The sequence below is a fragment of the Poecilia reticulata genome, linkage group LG13 (genome assembly GCF_000633615.1).
Source record: "Poecilia reticulata strain Guanapo linkage group LG13, Guppy_female_1.0+MT, whole genome shotgun sequence".
Taxonomy (NCBI): Eukaryota; Metazoa; Chordata; class Actinopteri; order Cyprinodontiformes; family Poeciliidae; genus Poecilia; species Poecilia reticulata.
In genome coordinates, this window is record NC_024343.1 from 23,610,678 (window position 1) to 23,629,637 (window position 18,960).

General features: G+C 38.5%; 1 protein-coding gene across 1 annotated transcript in view; it reads left to right on the forward strand.

Moving 5' to 3' along the window:
• The window catches only part of gjd1b (gap junction protein delta 1b), a 28,062-nt gene extending 15,388 nt beyond the window's left edge, over positions 1 to 12,674 (forward strand). The window contains exon 2 of the mRNA XM_008426119.2: positions 11,314 to 12,674. Coding sequence (XP_008424341.1) covers positions 11,314 to 12,163 — 850 coding nt within the window. The 3' untranslated portion in view covers positions 12,164 to 12,674. The remainder of the gene's footprint in view (positions 1 to 11,313) is intronic.
• The last annotated feature ends 6,286 nt before the right edge of the window (positions 12,675 to 18,960 follow it).

Genomic DNA, 18,960 nt, shown 5'->3' on the forward strand with positions numbered 1-18,960 from the left:
AAAGTAGCCTTGAAATTTTCCATTCATAAATGTCCCATTTATGAAATAGAGTTTTCTTTATAGAGATGTTTTTTGTTAGTTACACTAAAGCAAAGAACAGAATGACGTAATCAAGACCAACATACTGTATCCCCCACTAGTAATATCTTCTGAAAATAGGGTTATTTTTTACACATTACCGTAATACTTCAGAGACCACTTCAGGCTAACGTGGATGTTTTTTTGCTCAGTGGGAAGAAGTCAGAGTACCTGGAGAAAACCCACACATGCATGGGAGAACAGACTAAAAGTAGAAAAAGTCCTGGCTGGAACGACGGCACCACCATACGTGTCAGTTATGTTAAAATGCAAATAAGCTATCTTTTGTTTTTTATTTAAAAATAAATTGAGATTGTTTTAAATTTTTTCATAGTAAAACCAAACCAACAAAGATTTAAAGTTGAGATTCCATTTAAATTTGGAAGTGGGAGATTTTAAGATCAATAAAAAAATCAACATGCCCCATTAAATAAGGGCAGAAATAAATTGTTTATTTGCAGTTCTCACCATTTGTATCTCATTAAATCCATGTCACACGAGTCAGTGTGTGAAATGTATAAAATACAGAGAAGTACTTTGTTCTTCTTGCTGAGGATAATAATAATGAAGACAGCAGCGAGGAGAAGTTTTACAACTTGTTGAGTAGGAAATGCATCCACTTTTATTCTGTAAATTCAAACACTCTTGAGCTGCATAAGCAGTGGTTTGGACCCAAAGGAACTTTCTGTCCCCAAAATTTGGTTGTTAGCTTAAGCCCAGGCTGACAGTGAATGTGTAGCTGCTCATTAGTGAATGAATTTTGCATTCATTTCTCTTAAAAGATCAGCAAAAAGGGAAAAATGCCATTTAAGCCTTCATATTCCCAATTAAACCTATTAACACTGGCTGGTTTGTTCAGTTTATCATCTTAAAGTAAAGGTTTCTATAGATTTAGTCACTTTTGGCAGTGTGATCCTCTTCAAAAAAAAAAATGGAATAATGTTTTTTTGTTTTGTTTGGGCATGACTGTGAAGGTCTGTATGTGTGTTGGGAGACAGATAAAGGTCTTTCAGCAGGGAAGAGTTCAGCCTCCTCACTCCTTCTGTCACTGGCCTGAAGCACCGGAACACCCCTTCAGGTTGTGTGTGTGTGTGTGTGTGTGTGTGTGTGAGAGACAGAGTTATGTGGTGTGCGAGGCTTGATTCAGTTTGATCCCCAGTGCCCTGCAAGAAACGATCTATTGATAAATCTTGGCACAGGAACAGACAGACTGACAGATAAAGAGAGGGAATGACAAGTATCACTCCATATTTGATCTGACAGGATTAGATATGTCAGCACTGTTGGTGTGTTGAAGTTGGGACAGATGAAGGACTGAGGGGGAAAAACAGTGAGAGAGAGAAAAAGCAGAAGGAAAGAGACTAAAGCCACGACGGGGCTGTGAAGGTTGGATTAACTAAATATGGAGATGAAAAATCTAATGATGGCATGAAATGAAAAGCTGCTACGTAAAAAGCTAAAGTTGGCATCTTCTCCGACAATTTAGGGTCTAAATTTTGTCAGGTGTACTGATAAGTTTGGGCTTTAATGTTCTCTTTAAAACAATTTTTAATCTGTTGAACCTTCTGTTGTTAAAAAAAGAAAAGAAGTTTAAGTTTTCCAAATGATCTGTGATGTAAAAATCAACATTTCTTCAGCATTTTGGTCCCCCATTGAGGGATTATTTTGGATTTGAGGTTCTTTAGTTATCAGTGAACTTTTTGGGAAATAAAAATATTTTCAGAGGATTTGATTCCAACAAACTACTCAGGTTTATGCTATATTGTACTTTAAAGAACAATATCCACTCTGCCCACTCCTGAGTCATAAAGCGTAGAGTTCAGATGTTAACTATATGCTAAATATTGAGAAGAGGTTGATAGTGGTGTGACAAATCACATAATGTTCGATTGTTTTGTCCTACAATAAATCATTCCTGATCCGACAGCAAAAACCAAAACGTAAAAGTGAGTAGGAAAAAAATGAAATATGGATGAACATGATCCAACAAGGCTGAGTTTTATCTTAGATGAAATGTTGAAATATCTAATTACACTTCTGTGTATTAATATTGTAAGATACATAGCTAAAAAGGGATGAAAAAAGGCCTTAATTAGTCCGTCTTCAGTTTGGAAATAGATTTGTATCAATTTATGTTAGAGTATTTTCTCAGGTTACAACAAACGTCTCAGTCTGTTTAAGGGTTAAGGCGTAACATTTCACTGCTGTGTCTTTAAGCAATGGCATAAAAAAAATGCCAGGTGGATAAAACATATTTATTTAATGCTATGTTGGAAGAGCATAAAAATGAGTTAAAAAATAAATGTTAGTTGATTCCCGACTAACCCTTACCGATAATAACTCAGAAATCCAAAGTAACCCTAGTCTTTTTCTCTAAAGCGTGTTTTATTGGTATGATAAAATGTTTAATAGTTATACATAAGCCTGGTTGCACAGTGAACTGTTAATTCAGCTTGATTAAGTGAGGCTAAGTGAGGAAGATACACAAGTGTGGCTGTAAAAGAGATGCAACATGAGAGGCTCACTTGGTAATTATCACAGAGACGGAAAGTAGAGGCTGAATGAAAGAGGTTTAATTATTTAATGGCAGAGACCGCCAGCAATGAGGCAGTGATGGAATGGAAAGTGACAGCAACAAAAGCTGTGGTTCTAAAAAGGATTAGCAGGTTACTGATAACACGGAGCTTGTTTATATCCTGAACCTGGAGTGTCTCTTTCGGCTGTATAAAACTCACGTCAGGTGAAAGTTTGTTGGTGGGACCAAACATTTAAAGTTGATCTTTTTTTGAAAGAAATGTGTTTGACACTGAAAAAAAAAGAAAAAAGAATTATTGCTTTTTTAGTGGATCTCTAAAAGGGGGCGAGTGTGTTCTGGTTCCCCCAAACTAAATCCCATCTTCATAGAAGTCCACACAGCTGATTGATTAGCCCGTGTAATTTCGTCGAGCTCTTTGGGTTTTTGAAACAAATTAGCGTGACCCTCTCTGAGACACCTCTGCCACGCTGTGACTGCTGCAACAAATCCGCCGCTGCTCTTTAGTTGACTTAGCTCCTCGTCGGCACACTTCGCTCTCCTCATTTTCGTTTTCTGCCCCTTGCCTGTTGCCGTGGCGACTAGCAGAAGGGAGCTGAGTGGAGGGGATTCAAGTGAACGGGGGTAGGGGGGAGGATAGCAGCTCTTCCATCACCCATCTTTTTCATTTGCTCTCTTATTTGTCATAATCTCCACACTCTCGCATCCTTCACTCCTCAACCTCATTCTTCACGCCGTGTGTCTGCGCCCTTTGCCTCCTCTTTATTTTTCAAGTTCTCCAGCCGATCTTGGTGTCATTTCTTCATTGATTATTGTATTTGGGCTCATGGTGACCATCTCAACCCCTGTCCCTGTGCTCTAAAGCACGCTGAGCTTCTTCAGTGTGGACACAATGTGTCTCTTGAGGACACTACCACAATAAGTGTGTATCTTTTCAATATGTTTTGCCTCATTAAACCATAACCATTACATTTGGTGGCATCTCTACATGCTGAGAAACACTCTGCTCCCGCCACACGTTTTGCTTCACCTTTTTCTCGCTAACTGCTAAGCAAAAGGCGTCCAAGGCTTCTTTGTTAAAAAATAAAGTATAGTCGAGGTAATAGATCTGTGAATTGCGTCTAAACTTTTTTCGGGAACTAAGTAATGCAATGTTTTTGGCATGATTTGGGATCCTCTCTGCATGCAAATGCGAGGGAAACACTGGGGGATTTCTCCTGTCAGATTCCACAACTATCATTATCTCTTCACATCACTGTGCTCGTTTAATTCTCCCACAATGGCTCGTGTGTCCGTAATACCAGTTTTGAGCACGGTGGGGCAGGATCTTTGTCGTCGGATAATGAGGAAGACAAAAGCTGGCGGGTCAGTTGGAGGAGAGGAGGCGTTTTTCGAGTTGGCATAATGTTTCCGCATAATCACCGCCGCTTGTGTGCTAACAAAGGCAACACATTAGTGAGAGGGAACAACAAACGCTGTCTGCTGTGAACGGAGCGTGTGAGGGTGTGGAGACGTGCGCTAAATATAAATTGTGTGTCACTCCTTTCAAGTATAATAATAAAAATAGATCGGTTAGACTTCACTACTACATTTAGGACTTTTAATAGATTTTTAACATTACTTTCTGATCCTAAATCTGTTTTTTTTTTCTCATGATTTAGGATCATTGAACAAAAGGATGCCAGCAATAAATACTGTTTAGTGACAAGTATTTCCCTCCTTATAAATTTGTTTTTGTATATTTCATATCATTACACACATTTTAATATCAATCAAAGATAAGCTGAGTAGATACAGAATGCAAATTTCCATTTATGGATTCACTTATAATGGGTGGAAGCTTTCCAAACCTGCCTACTCTTTGTGAAAAGTGCAGTCAGTCTAAACATAATTACTGCTGCGGCCACTCTCGTGTCAACAGTTGCCATTAAATGTTTGCGAAAACTGAGTCGTTGTGGAAAATAATTGGCTCACTTTACTTTGTAGAATAATTTTATTTCAGACACTTTGGAGAGTTTTCAAACATTAACATTTGCAGTCACCATCTCAATTGGATTTTAGTACAAACTTTGACTAGGCCACTCCCAAACCTTCATTTGATTTCATTTGAGTAATTTGGGCTTAAGGTCAGAAAAAAGACTTTCCAATAGAGAGCAGAATTTATGGTTCCATCAATTAAGCTACAGTAAGCCAATGTCATGTGCAGAGACAAACTGGCAAAGTATTTAATCATAGTGAAAAAAAATGCATGCAGCGAGAACTGGTTGATTGCAGCATGACTGAGAGAAGGTTAACAGAGAGCTAAAACAAGCAAAATCAGAAAACAAGCACACAGAACAGAACCAGTGAATGTGTAAACTCATAAAGGAATGAATTGATTTATGCTCTGGGTGTCCAGCTCAAAACTACTTTTTGTATTTACTCAGGTTCACTTAGACTGGAGTTAAAATTTGTTTGGTCATCTGAGATATGAGTGACAATAAAAGCAACAATAAAAGAAATTTGAAAAAGGTAGATAGGATAAGCAATACAAAAAATGAGATAGTAACACAACAACAAGAATCTGCACATGTTTTTGTTAGAAATCACCATGACAGTACGTTGTGTTCATTATATGAGAAGGGCACACAGCTGGCTGCAAACTTTCCAGTTAAAGATCTGATCCGAGCAGAAAACAATTCAGTTGGAAGCAATTATTCTATGTAATACATCGGCCCCACTTTTAAATTTGCTTACTTTGAAAGTGGGTAAATTACTTAAATAAGTCAACTTTTTGTTTATATTCTTATTTACTGAGATGCGTCAGGATATTCTTTGAAAAACATCAAAAAAAAGATTGGAAAGATGCAGAGACGGCACAAGAATCTACAGCTATGTGATAAAAAAAACCACACACATCACCTAATGTAAGACTCCTCCCTTTAGGCCAGCCATAGATTACACAGAACTGGGTTTGCATGGAGAATCTATGATATAATCCACTTCCTGTGATGAGATTTTCTTACATTGCTGGTTTTTCTGTCTAACCCTCACACTCCGTCCCAGTACTGGCAGGTTTCTCTTTTTAATTTAAGGACAGGATGTCTGAGCAACACTGATGGTTTTGGTTAACTTTCTAATCTTTTTATCCTAGTTTGGAACTAATTAATCTTTGAGTTTTTTGGAGGTTTGCACTTATGACTGATGCTTTGTTTCTTTGATTTGTGTCTGGCCATGCAGTACTGTAGGTTCTCTGCACATGTGCTCATTTATAGCAATACACTCTGAGTTTTGCATTTCAATTCTCTGCACACTAAGCTCCTTAACGATGTCACAACAAGGGCAAAAGCCTTTTCAATTTTTTTTTGTTTTTTTAGCATTTATTCTTTCATCCCTCCAGCCCCCACAGTCCCCGTGCCGTGATTACAGGTGGGCAGATTGGTGATGACAAGTTTTTGTTTTTCATTTCGGCAGCCGCCACTGGTGAGCTGCCGCTTTTGATGAGGGTTACATGTGAGCTGCACGCCACCGGATTAACTCTGCCCTTCGACTTTACATCTGTGCCGCACAAGTCTGGCAAAGCCACTGCGCTGTTGGTAGATTACCCTTCAAACAGCCAAATGCCATCTAATGATTATCTGGCAGCGTCTGAGGTGCAGCAGAGTTGGACTCCACCTCCATCTCAGACTAGTTCCTGATTCAGCCAGGAGTCAGAAACATTTCTTAGAGGTTTCGCTCCTTGCTGTCAGGATAGCATCTTGCTTTTGCTGCAGATTCTTCTGCCGTGAATCTGTGTCAGAGTCTCCTACTCCACCACAATCACAGAGATGCTGCATTGGATTAAAATATGGTGACTGTGGAGAATGTTGGAGTTTATTGGTACATTACCCTGCTGAGGGCAGCAATCATAAGATGGGTGCTGTCGTGTAAACGAACGGATAGAGATGTAAAGAGATGCATGTAAACCAACTAGTAAATCTTAGTTGATTAAAGGGCTGTCAAAATATGCCAGATAATTACATACCACATCCTACCTGAACCACTGATTAAAGGCAATTTCTAGATTTTAATGGATATCTCAGGGTTTTTTTTTTAAAAAACACTTTAGATCTAAGAGAACACTGTCAATGGAAATCCAAATAGATAAGCAGTTTGTGAAATACTAGGACCAACCCACCTGGCAGCTATAAGCATTCAGTTTTCAGTCATATACTGTAATTCCTAAGTTCTGGTAGATATAACTGAGAAATGTATCATAAGATTATCAACTGATAAATATCAGTCAATATCAGTCATTATTGATTTAAAAAAAAAAATCTTAAATACCACCAAAACATGTGGTGTTGCCTTTCCTGTGTTATCCACAGCTTTCACTCCTTTGATTTTTACTTTTAACCAGTTAAGAGGAATGTCAGCAAAACTTGAAACTGCCGCTTGAACAAGCTACTGGCTACTTGTTGCTAGGTAACCAAAGAGTGAGGGAGCCAGTTGTTGCTAAGTAACCAAAGAGTGAGTTAATTGATGCCACCAACCTTGCTTAGCTGGCCTTGACAATCTGAGTGACTGAAGCCTTTCCTCTGCCTACGTCCCCCAGAATGCTTTGCAGTTTTTAATTGGAGTTCAGGGAAATTATTGAACATTCTATCTACTATATTTTCTGTTGATATTGATCGCATGTCTGTTAAGATATATATTATTACCGATCCATCAGCCAGTCCTAGTAAATCTTTTGGATTTCAAGTCGTTTTCACCCACTTTAAATGTTTTTAACTCACTTCAAAGCTGTTATGTGATTGACTAATTAGCTATTTGAGATAACGACTGCTGTACCTAATAGAGTGGCAGGTGAGTTCACGGTTTATGTGTCATTGTAAAAATGCCAGCTCAAGTTAATTGGTTTTAATGACTGATCAAACTATACATTTATGTTAATTGTGGGGACTAGTTAAAGAGAATCTTACAAATTTCTTTAAAACTCAGCTAAAAGACACCCGCCAACAAGAAGCTTAAAACTAAATGTGAGTCGTTGTACAGTGTGCAGTCTTGCACTATTCTTGGTCACATTGTTAGACAGTCAGAAAGCTCATTGGACTGCTAAAAGTCTGCTATCTGAAGTGCTGTCTTGAAAAATGAATGAGAAATGAATAAAGTAAGGAAAGAACAAAGAGAAAGTTGTCTGCCGGAAAGGTAACAGAATAAAGAAGGAAGATAAAACTGTATCCCATCTACTAACATTATGGAATTGTGCAGCATAAATGTGCAGGTACATCAAGTCAGAACATGTCAGGTTATGCTCCGGTAGTCTCAGATCAAAATTCACACACGCACACAGGCTGAACTGAAGTGAACCATTTTGGCATCAATAATCTTTTTGTCTTCCCACACCCCAACAGAAATAGTAATTAATCTGCAAACAAGTCGCCTCAGACTCACTTGTTGCCATGGGACTGCAGGCAGAGCCTCTTCACAGCAAACCTAACAGCCAACAAGTGGTGCTGTATTTATGCATGCGGTGTGTCTTTGGAGTCAATTAAAGCTCCAACTTTAATGAATCCAAACTGTGGTTGCTATGCCAACTGGGCTAAATGCTGCTCAAAACCCTAAAATTAGAAAAACAGATACGCCATCATCCCTTGTTACCTGTAAACACTCTTTCTTTGTCAGATAACGGAGTTACTGTATGAGGATGGATGACAAGCTGAAATACTGGTGACTGTCCTTCATTTGGAGTGTTTTCTCAGACTGATAAATGAGATTTGAAGCTCTGCTGATTCCTATCGGGAAAAGTAGGTTCAAAGTCACACAATGACCCTGAATCTAATTAGTTTGGGTTTTATTTGTTTTGTCTGCTTCAAGGATTTCTCCTTCACTTCCATATACAGATTGTACGCTTCCTGCTCCTTGTTTTCCTATGTTTGCTTTGTGAATATTTTTGTTTTTACGTGAGATTTTACAATAAATCTACAGGTAGGCCTCTACCTATAGATAGCTATAAGTATTCTCACCATGTCTTTGCATTTTATTCTGATGTTTGTTATCAGATTTATGCAAATAATTTCTTTATGAAGTCAAGTTTATTTGTTTTCAAAGTTCAAATTGCTTTATGCTATAAAAACATAAAACTGTAACAGTTGAAACCAGCATAAAATCATACATTTCATAAAATAAAAACTCAAAATAATCAAGAAAAAAATCATCATAAAATATACATCAAATCTATTGATCAATGTTCCAGTTATTATGAATAAAAGGCAACTTTCAAATAGCTTTTTTTCTTGATTTAAAGGAATTCAGTGTTTAAACTGAATGTTCAATGTTTCAGATTAGCTGGGTATAAAAACTGAATGCTGCTTCTCCATGTTTGGTTCTGGCTCTGTGGATGCAGAGCAGACCAGAACCAGAAGATCTGAGTGGTCAGGAAAGTTTGTACAACAACAAATCTTTAATGTTTATGAAGGTTAATAAGATAAGAAACAGAGTCCAAGAGCAACGCTAAGTGCTTGATTATAGGTGCCACATTGCCTCCAACCTACATTTCATCATATCCTGCCCATGCAATGAGTTAAGGTTCACATATTAGCATAAATAACGTAAATAAATAATGCTAATGTTGTTATTTATGCTAATGTTATTTGTCATTAGCATAAATAACATTTGAGTTTGGATTTGATTAGTCTCCTTTTGGTCTTGGCATTGGTTGAACTGAAGGCTATGTTCAACCTAAGGAGCAAGCTGACCTGGATTTATCCTAAGATGTTAACAGAATTACTTGAGATAAACTATGAACTGCTTACAAGTTTTAATTAAAGGTCCATTTGAAAAATAAAATATTATTCCTGTTAAGAAAACTTAATTAAATCAACTAATGCTTGACTGCAGTGTACAACGCTCTGCTTATAGCTTCTTGTGACCATGTATGATTGTATATTTTATGGGTTTTGGACTAGGAGGTTTTTGCTGTTTTGTGGTTTTTACCTTAATTTCTTAGATAAGAGACGGAACAAACTATACTCTTTTGTTTGTTTCTAATACATTATGGAAAAAAGCATATACATTAAATGGGGGATGATAACACACTTAACAGGTCTGACCATGTTGCACAGTAAGCTACCAAACTGGCATGCAGTTAAAATACTTTAAAAGACCTCGGCTGAAGGCGTGATTATTTTTCAACAAGTTATTTAGCCCTAACTGCTGCAGTCAATAGGCTGTAATTTTCTAAACAGCCATGTCAAAGACACATGCTGTGATCATTGAAAAGATGATGGTCTGTTCCAGGAGGGTTAATTTATGGGCATGTATCAAGCAAAGAAAACATAAAAGGAATGACTCCAGACGTTAATAAAAGCTGGAAGGATAATGGGGAACTTTTATCTTTGCAGTAGAAATGTGGATGAAAAAGAAAAATACAAAAATAGTTGCAATAAGGAACTGTGACTAAACAGCTGTCTTAGGAAACAATTCTCTGAAAAAAGGATTCATTTGGCTACAGAACACACAGATTCAACAAGTCTTGATCCTGAGCGCAGGACGTGATGCTGCCATCATGCCTTGTGCTTATGGAGCCTGTGGGTGCAGTGCTATGATCTGGGGATGCAGTTGGTCAGGATAGGTTAAGCTACACTGTGTGCCCAAAGAATGAGGTCAGCTGACCACCTGAAGACACTGAATGACCAGGTTACTCAGTCAAGGAATTTCTTCTTCACTGAAGGGGCATATTCCAAGAAAACAATGCCAGAATTCATCTGGCTCAAATTGTGCAATCGCGCCTCGAGGAGCATAAAACACAATTTTCACACATGAATTGGCCACCAAAGAGTCCAGATTTGAACTCCACTGAGACTCTTTGGGGTATGCTGGAAAATAATTTGTGCAGTAGTCTAAAAGTCTAAAGTAGACTACATCTTCTTCAGGTCCTACCTGTCCTGGTGTATCCCAGGGGTTGGTCTTAGGTCCTATTGCATCGTCAGCATTTGAGGTCGATATTCAGGAAGTACAGCATTTCAATGAATTATTATGCTGGTGGCCACAAAATGTAGTTTGTCTTTAATTTGAATGCATCTGTCCTTCTGCAGCCTCTACTGAATTGCCTTCATGAAGTAAAAGACTACTTGACACAAAACAACCTCACACTCACATAACTTGAAGGGCAATTAATGCATGTCATTATTTATTCAAATGAATAGTAATACCTATGTCTACTAATAGTTATTAGTAGAAATCTGAAATTTGAGTTAAATTTCAGAAACAATTTATCTCAAAGACCATTCAAAATGGAATGGTTTGACTGTGTCAAACCATTCCATTTTTATTTTTTAGTATGAAAATAGCATAAAAATAGTAGAAAAATAGGGGAACAAATATTGGATAATAATATATATGGAAAATTATGGTAAGAAAAATAAAACATTTCCAAAACAACAAAAACATTAAACAAGTACTACTGGTACTTTTGTTGTTTTGTTGTGTTAAAACACTGAAAATCTTCAAAAACCACCCACATTTTTACAGATATATTAAATATATATCTAGTATATTTAAAATCATTAGCCGATTTTAGCCAAAGTTTTTAAGAGTCACTGTAAAAGGTCCAATGTGCCACTTGCAGCTCCGGACCTTCAGGTTGCAGACTCCAAGTGTAGATCCTCTGCTGAAAAAATCCCTTCCTAATGAAGTAAATGTATCTGACTGCAACAACTTCCTCTGTGTGTGTTTCTCTGTAGGATCTTGCTGACGGTTGTGGTGATCTTCCGTATCCTGATTGTGGCCATTGTTGGAGAGACGGTATACGAGGATGAACAGACTATGTTCATATGTAACACGCTGCAGCCGGGCTGCAACCAAGCCTGCTATGACAAAGCCTTCCCAATCTCCCACATCCGCTACTGGGTCTTTCAGATCATACTGGTATGCACTCCCAGCCTGTGCTTCATCACCTACTCCGTCCACCAGTCAGCCAAGCAAAGAGACCGGCGTTACTCTTTCCTCTATCCCATAATGGAGAAGGACTATGGCGGACGGGACGGGGCACGAAAGCTGCGCAACATCAATGGTATTCTAGTCCAGCATGGTGGCGATGGAGGCGGAGGGAAGGAAGAACCCGACTGCTTGGAGGTGAAAGAGATCCCCAACGCTCCTCGGGGTCTCACCCACGGCAAGAGCTCCAAAGTTCGGCGACAGGAAGGAATCTCACGCTTTTACATCATTCAAGTCGTGTTTCGAAATGCACTGGAAATCGGCTTCCTGGCAGGCCAGTACTTCCTTTACGGCTTCAGCGTGCCTGGGATTTTCGAGTGCGACCGCTACCCTTGCCTCAAGGAGGTGGAGTGCTACGTGTCCCGGCCCACGGAAAAGACGGTGTTTCTGGTCTTCATGTTTGCTGTGAGCGGCATCTGCGTGGTGCTCAACCTGGCCGAGCTCAACCACCTGGGCTGGCGCAAGATCAAGGCCGCCATCAGGGGAGTCCAGGCACGCAGGAAGTCGATCTGCGAGATCCGGAAGAAGGACATGGCGCATCTGTCCCAGCCGCCCAACCTGGGACGCACTCAGTCCAGCGAATCCGCCTATGTCTGACAAAAACATTGAAAATAAAAGGAAAACGAGAGGGGGGTGGGATAGTTTATCAAGAGGGAAAATGGATAACACATTTGGTGTCAAGCAAGGCAATCAGTTTTCTGTGATGGTGGAAGAAAACAGAATGTAAAATGACCAAAAGCCTGGCTCTGCGGCTTTGAAAGTCAAGAGAAGGAGGCAGAGGACTAAGAGCATGATAGTCTAAACCAGGACAAAAAGTTTTTCTCCACAGAATGGACTTAATTAACACAATGGTCTCATGAGAAGATATTCCAACCATTTTATATATCTGTCTTTTATAACTAATTACCTTCTATCCTCTGTAATGAGGAAAAATCCAACCCACATGGGGCCGGAGAGAGAAGAATGAGAAAAAAAAGGGTTTGAAAGAAGATGGTGATGATGTTCTCTTGGGAAATTGGAAAATGACTGAGGTGTGTGATGCATCTGATGGTGCTTTTCATCTGGACTTCATCAGCTTCCCTTGAAAGAATTGAGCGAAGGGGGGGGGGGGGGGCAGGACAGGGGACGGGACGAGGAGGAGGAACGGCAACATCATTAAAAGAAGAACGGAAGAACTGTCAGGGTCTTGACAAACCCTAAAGCTGCTCGAAGGGAGGGGGGGATCATCAAGCTGTGTGAGAAACATAATACAAAAGTGAGGAGTGAAGAGAGGAAGCATTTTTCCTTTCCGATCCTCTCTCCGTCAGAGCCAGACTGAAGCCAGGAGAAACGGAGCTGCCTCCGAACATTATGTCTCGCCTCTGCTGGAACATCGACACAGGCCAAACCGAGAGAGAAAGACTGACGATGTTTATGCTTTGTCTCTTGGCAAAAGATGATTTCAACACAAACACAGCGACTAGCTACCATAAACACCCTTTACTTCACCTCCCCTCCACCTCCGTCCCTCCCTCCCTCCCTCCCTCTCAGCTGGCAGCTGTAGAGACAGGGGGCAGGGAGGGACGCGAGTGACAGAAATAACCCCTGCTGCTCTCCTGCTGCATAAACTTTGAAGAGTGAACAAATGGACAGACGGATGGTTAGTTTGAGTCTCTCCTAAAGCACAAACCATACAATCCTCCCTCCAGCATTTTGGTGTGCTAGGAGAAAGAAAAAGGAGAGCAGAAGGAGAACTAATTGGGGAGGAGAAATTCATCAACTTATTATAACTTCAAACTATTTTTTTTTTTTACAACACAACACTTAAGATTACTTTTTTGCTTTCAAAAATAATGGTGCCATCCAGATACTTTGATATTCTCTAACACTTACCTAGAGTACAACCTGGTTATATTATTTATTCATTCATAGTATATCCAAATAGATTTATTTATCTTTGGCGACGAGTTGGATGAGAAGTTTATTTCAAACCTACAAACTGTTTGTCTCTTTTCATTTTTTTTTCCATGTGAAGCATTTCTCACTGGTCTGGTTGATTAATGAATCGTATGGGGGGTGGGATGGGACAATTTGGCAATTTTTGTTATTAAATGCTGTGAGGATGTGCAGCTGATTTTAACTTTTTTTTGTTTTTTTTGCTACTCTTCAGACTAAATCTGAAGTGAGTGCAGATCAACAGCACTTGTATCTTTCCAACACAGAGCCTTGACTTTTTGGTTTTCTTCCTTAAAATCAGCTGCCCACCTTCAGGGCACTTAAGGCCTGTGAGCCATTTGATAAAGGCATGTTTACATGAAGCAGTGTTTCTTGAATGATCAAGCTGTTTAACAGTTATGTAGCTTCTCTCTAAGGGACCGTGATGTTTTTCAGTCTCAGTGGATTTAATTTAGATTTTTTTTATTCCCCTGACTGCATTTCAGCATGCATGCAGAGTTAAAGAAAATTAAGGGAATGATATAAAAAGACGAGGAAAAAGATGACAGAGAGTGGTGCACCTTGTTTAATGCAGACAGGAGGAAGAGTGGCAGACTGTGGGAACCCCCTGTTGGGATGATGATTGTGTTTCTGGGCCCTCACAGATATGCACAAATGCATAATTTAGAGTGCAGAGCAAACACTGCGGGAGCTGAAGAAACCAGATATAGAGACAGTTCAGTGAACCTTACATTTTATATTCTAAAGAAGTTTTCAGCCGGGACGGTGTGCTTCTATCACTCTTCAGGGTCGAGCCTTCGCTGACTGAGTCAATCAAATGCTCAAGTCATCACCTTCTCCCCTCGGAGCTTCGGCATCCTATTTTAACATAGCGGATACCCTTTAGCCTCACATTTCAACATGTAATGTGACCTACTTCCTTCAAAAGGTGGTGCTTTTAATGTTCAACAAACGCTTTAGAAATGTAAGATACTAGAAGTGTATAATGAAAATAGAAATATTGAGTTTCAAACTAGTTGAGATTTATACTGATATATTTTAATTTTGCTTTCCACTAGTTACTTGATACATCACAGCCTGGGTTGAAATATACAATTTAAATATGTTCAACACATGTTAGAGACTTTTTACAAGCAGGGACAGGGTAGCATACTTTTTTTCCTGATATGTATTGATAAAGAAGTCAGCATGTTGAAATGAAGGTGAGTAAACAGATGTAAACAGCTAAATCTTAAAACAAAATGTTAAAATGAACACTTAAATATGAAATATGTAGTCGTGGCCGATAATTCTGTAAGCGATTGCGAAGTGAAACCACCAATCCATAATCTTGTGTTGCTGCAGATAATTTTTGTTTTTGTTTTTGCAGATTTAATTTTTTTTTTATTAAAGTTTTACTAAGTAAAACAATTTCCTAAATGTTATGATAGTTCTAAGTTAAAAATATGTTTCATTTATATAAAAAGATGTAAAAATTTGCCCGATTACATTAAAGAAATACTACTGTGACATTTAGCTAATGGCTAATGGTGCTAACTGCTCATAAAAGTTTCTAAAATGATTTTTAAAAAGTCAACTGTTCTTAATTTCTTTTCACTAAAATACTAAACTCTTGTATTAATTTTGTTATTTAGACATATAGTTTTGTAAATAATTTTTAAAAGTATTTTTCCCTCAAAAAGCCACAGAGTCAACTAGAACAACTAATTCAGTTCTAAAGTCTGCTGGGTGCTGATATGTGCCCTTATCCCTTCAATCCAATTTGCAGAGTTAGCTGCACCATAAGTATATATTAATATGGACATGAAAGGATTAATCTGAGAATTATTAATGTTGTAAATAAAAATATACCTGACATTATGCACATAAAATGCAGATGAGTAGTAGTGCCTGAGGGATTTATGTACACACAGGATAAAAAGCACCAGAACAAAAAAGAAAGACTCGATGTTGTGTGCATCAGGACCCATAAAGCCTGAATTGTAGCATCTCTAAATTGCAGTGTTTTCTGAACATTTTAGCTGAAACTCAAAGTGGGACCACTGCTTTACATTTATCAAGCAACAGAGCACAATTTATATAAAGCACACATTTAAATAAGCAATCAAAATTTGAAGCATATATTTTATGCTCAAGCTAAAAACTGTGCAGCTGCACACAGATCCTTGTCAGGATCTACTCCTTTATGTTGCTAACAAAGTAGCCCTACATGTATCCGAAAGACAACAGTTGGTTTCTGCCAATATTCAGCTGCAGATATCCCCCCCACCCGCCACTGACTCTATTCTCCATTCCTCACCACTGTCATAATCTCCCGGATTCTTACAGGTGATTATCTCCAGATTTAGTTTCCTCCGAGGATGTTTATGGGGCTCAGTGCCATCGGTACAATCCTCTCTGTGTGCAATAGGAAAGGACAATTTCTCTGACATGACATGCTGGAATGTCTAATAATAGAGGTTGGGTTACCTATTACTTACAGTGCTTCTAACGAAAGCCTACATCGTGACCTCGAGCTTAAAAGCCGAGCCAATCTCCCGTGCTATATGCAGAGTGTCTTCACAGCACAACCCTGATCTAATCTCCACAGACTCCAGGTCAGAGCTAGTCTGAGTCCTTTTTTTTCCACTGAATGGCACACATGCACATGCTCAACATGCACTTCTCCTGGGAGAAAAAACAAAATCATAAATATAGATATATATGTATGAATGTAAGAGCTGGCAGACAGAGTTCACTTGTGCTCTTGGGTTCTGTGGTTATGTCTGGTTTCGTTCAGGTCCGAAACACAAACATATCCTTAGAGTGAGGAGACAGAGGGCCATAAATGTGTCCTGCTTTTCTTCGGTTTACGTTTATCCAGCGTTCATTAGTGACTCAAGCCTCCTGTGGTTACACAGCCGCGGAGTTTGTCACTCTCACTGTAAAAGCAGTTCCCCGTCAACAGTCTACTACTCTCCAACACTCTGCTTTTCTATTTGTCAATGTGAATTCAATTATGCAACCTTTTTATTCTCATTTGCTTCTCTTTTTTTGACTTGTGGGTTCATTTTGTTGTCTGTTGCTCTTTTTGTGCAGTGGCATATCAAAAAAAAAAAAAGATATTTTTTATCTATGTAAATGAACAATTTTTTAAAATTGTGTAAAATCAAGGGTAGAGAGTTGAAATATAATAGCAGAAAAAGATGTTTTATTTCCTCCCTTGCCAAAGTGATATGCAAAGTTTAGTTCATTTACAAAGATCTTTCTTTGACTGCATGTGTGAAGGCTATTGTAAGCATGTTTCTATGTTTTCTTCTACAGAACCTTTAAGGAAAAACTTTTATAGTCCAAGTTATGGAGTGAGGCTGTTATGTCTTGATGCCAAGTGCATATTTTACGGCTCCAGGTCGTTTGATCCCTTCTCTATTTTGTTCATTTCGTACCCAACTTTTCCAGATTCAAAGTGTTGCTATCTAATTTTTAAGATTAAACTCGTAGTCTTATGAGTAAGAGATTATATGAATCCAGTGACTATCATCTACCTGCAGGAGGTCACTCAGGAAATACTTTGGTTTGATTTGGGGTGACCAGTGATCAGAATAAATGCAAATACAAAGTTTTCTGAAAATAATACACAAATTAGTTTAATTATATATGAGATTTTAGGATTTTATGACTGTTTTAAATTCTTTAAGTACTTCAGTATAAAGAAATATAAACGCCTGTTTATGGGTATGAAATGGCAACATGTCGGTGCAAACTGGTGAGGGGACGAACTGACTCTGAGCTGTACTTTAAACATCCGATTGTTCAGACCGCAGAGTCAGGCAGATTATACCAAAACAATGATGTTAAAGCTACCTTTCCCACAAAACATAGATAACTTATTCATACAGTTAATGTTCTACTTTGTGGAATTTGCACATAAATATATATATAGATATATATATATATGTAACTTTAAAAGAGTAGTAGAAGATGTTCTATATTCATAAACCAGTCGCTGAAATGACTTACTGTAAAAACACAGGGTACATACCAATATATAGTCAGTGTAAAGGTAAACGGCTGGCACTGGTAGATGTCAGACACTAGAACATTCCAAGGTTTCGCTTTGAGCACAATCTGCATTTGAACCTACAGTTTGTAGAGTTTTAGTTAAAGAATAAATCCTCAGTGAAGTACCCTAAGGACAAATTGTTAGAGTACTGTTCACAGACAGCAGACTCAGGAAAGAAAACAGTATTAATCTGTCAAAATGCTGTTTCCACTTCTCACGATATCTTGCACTAAGCCCACACATGTAACCTGTCCTCTAGCCTGAGCTTTTGCTCACTGGTGCTTTTTTGATCTTGGACCCACTGAGACACATTTCCTTCTGTCCAGCTAAGTACTGCCCAAATATACAGGTCATGTAGCAATGGAAGCCTCCTTAAAAAAACACACAAAAAAAACACAAAGCAATCAGGCTTTTTCATTTTGACTGTTACTAACCAGTGGGCTTATTGCATTATAGCCTGCAGCAGGTAATGTAATTTTCATCCATCTCTTCGGTTAATTTATACTGCAGCACAGTAGCAAACCATTTGAATCCTCAGGAATGCGGCATAATGAGCTGTCTCATTCATTAACACGGATTGTACTGCTCCCTCTACGTTACTCTTTAAGCTGCCGCCAGGAGGACCTTAGATTAACTTAGTAATCACATTATGTAGCCAATCCTAAGGGCTCCCAGCAACTTTAAAAAAAACGCCCGTCATTAAACGTCAAAGGGCTTCTTATTCATAACAAACTAAAAAGCCATATTAAAAAAATTTAAATCAAACTTGACTCGCCACATTATTTTGAAAGAGCACAATGTGAGTCAAGGTTAATCACAATCATTTGTGCTTGGACATTGAAAATTTCTTCGTATTTAAATGGGAAATTAGATATCTTGTTTGACGTGAAAAGCTTTATTATGTGCTTTGATTAATGGGGAAAAAAGGTTATTTAAAAAGCTTCTTTATACAAACATTAAGCTTTATATTTCATCATATTGTCAAACAAAAAGCTCCCACCTCCCCTCTACAGCCCTAACATGCAGCGCCTAGCACAACCACTCTTACCTCGTGAACTTTTCCACATTTTATTACGTTAAACCACAAACTTCAGTGCATTTTACTGGGATTTTATGTAATAAACTGACAAAAGTAGTGCATATTTGTTAAGTGGAAGGAGTTGAGTATGGTTTTAACAGCTTTTTACGAAGAAAAATCAGAAAAATCTCTTCAACTTAAAAACAATAATGCTGTGATCTGAAGCATCCCATTGCAGAGTTGAGGTCACTTTTCTTGCTAGAAGGTGAACCTCCATCCCAGTCTCAAGTCTTTCACAGTCTAGTAAGTCCTTTTGTTTTCCTCCACCAACCACATCATGATGCTGCCACCACCATGTTTCAGTGTGGGGATGGTGTCTTCAGAGTGTCTCCTGTGGTC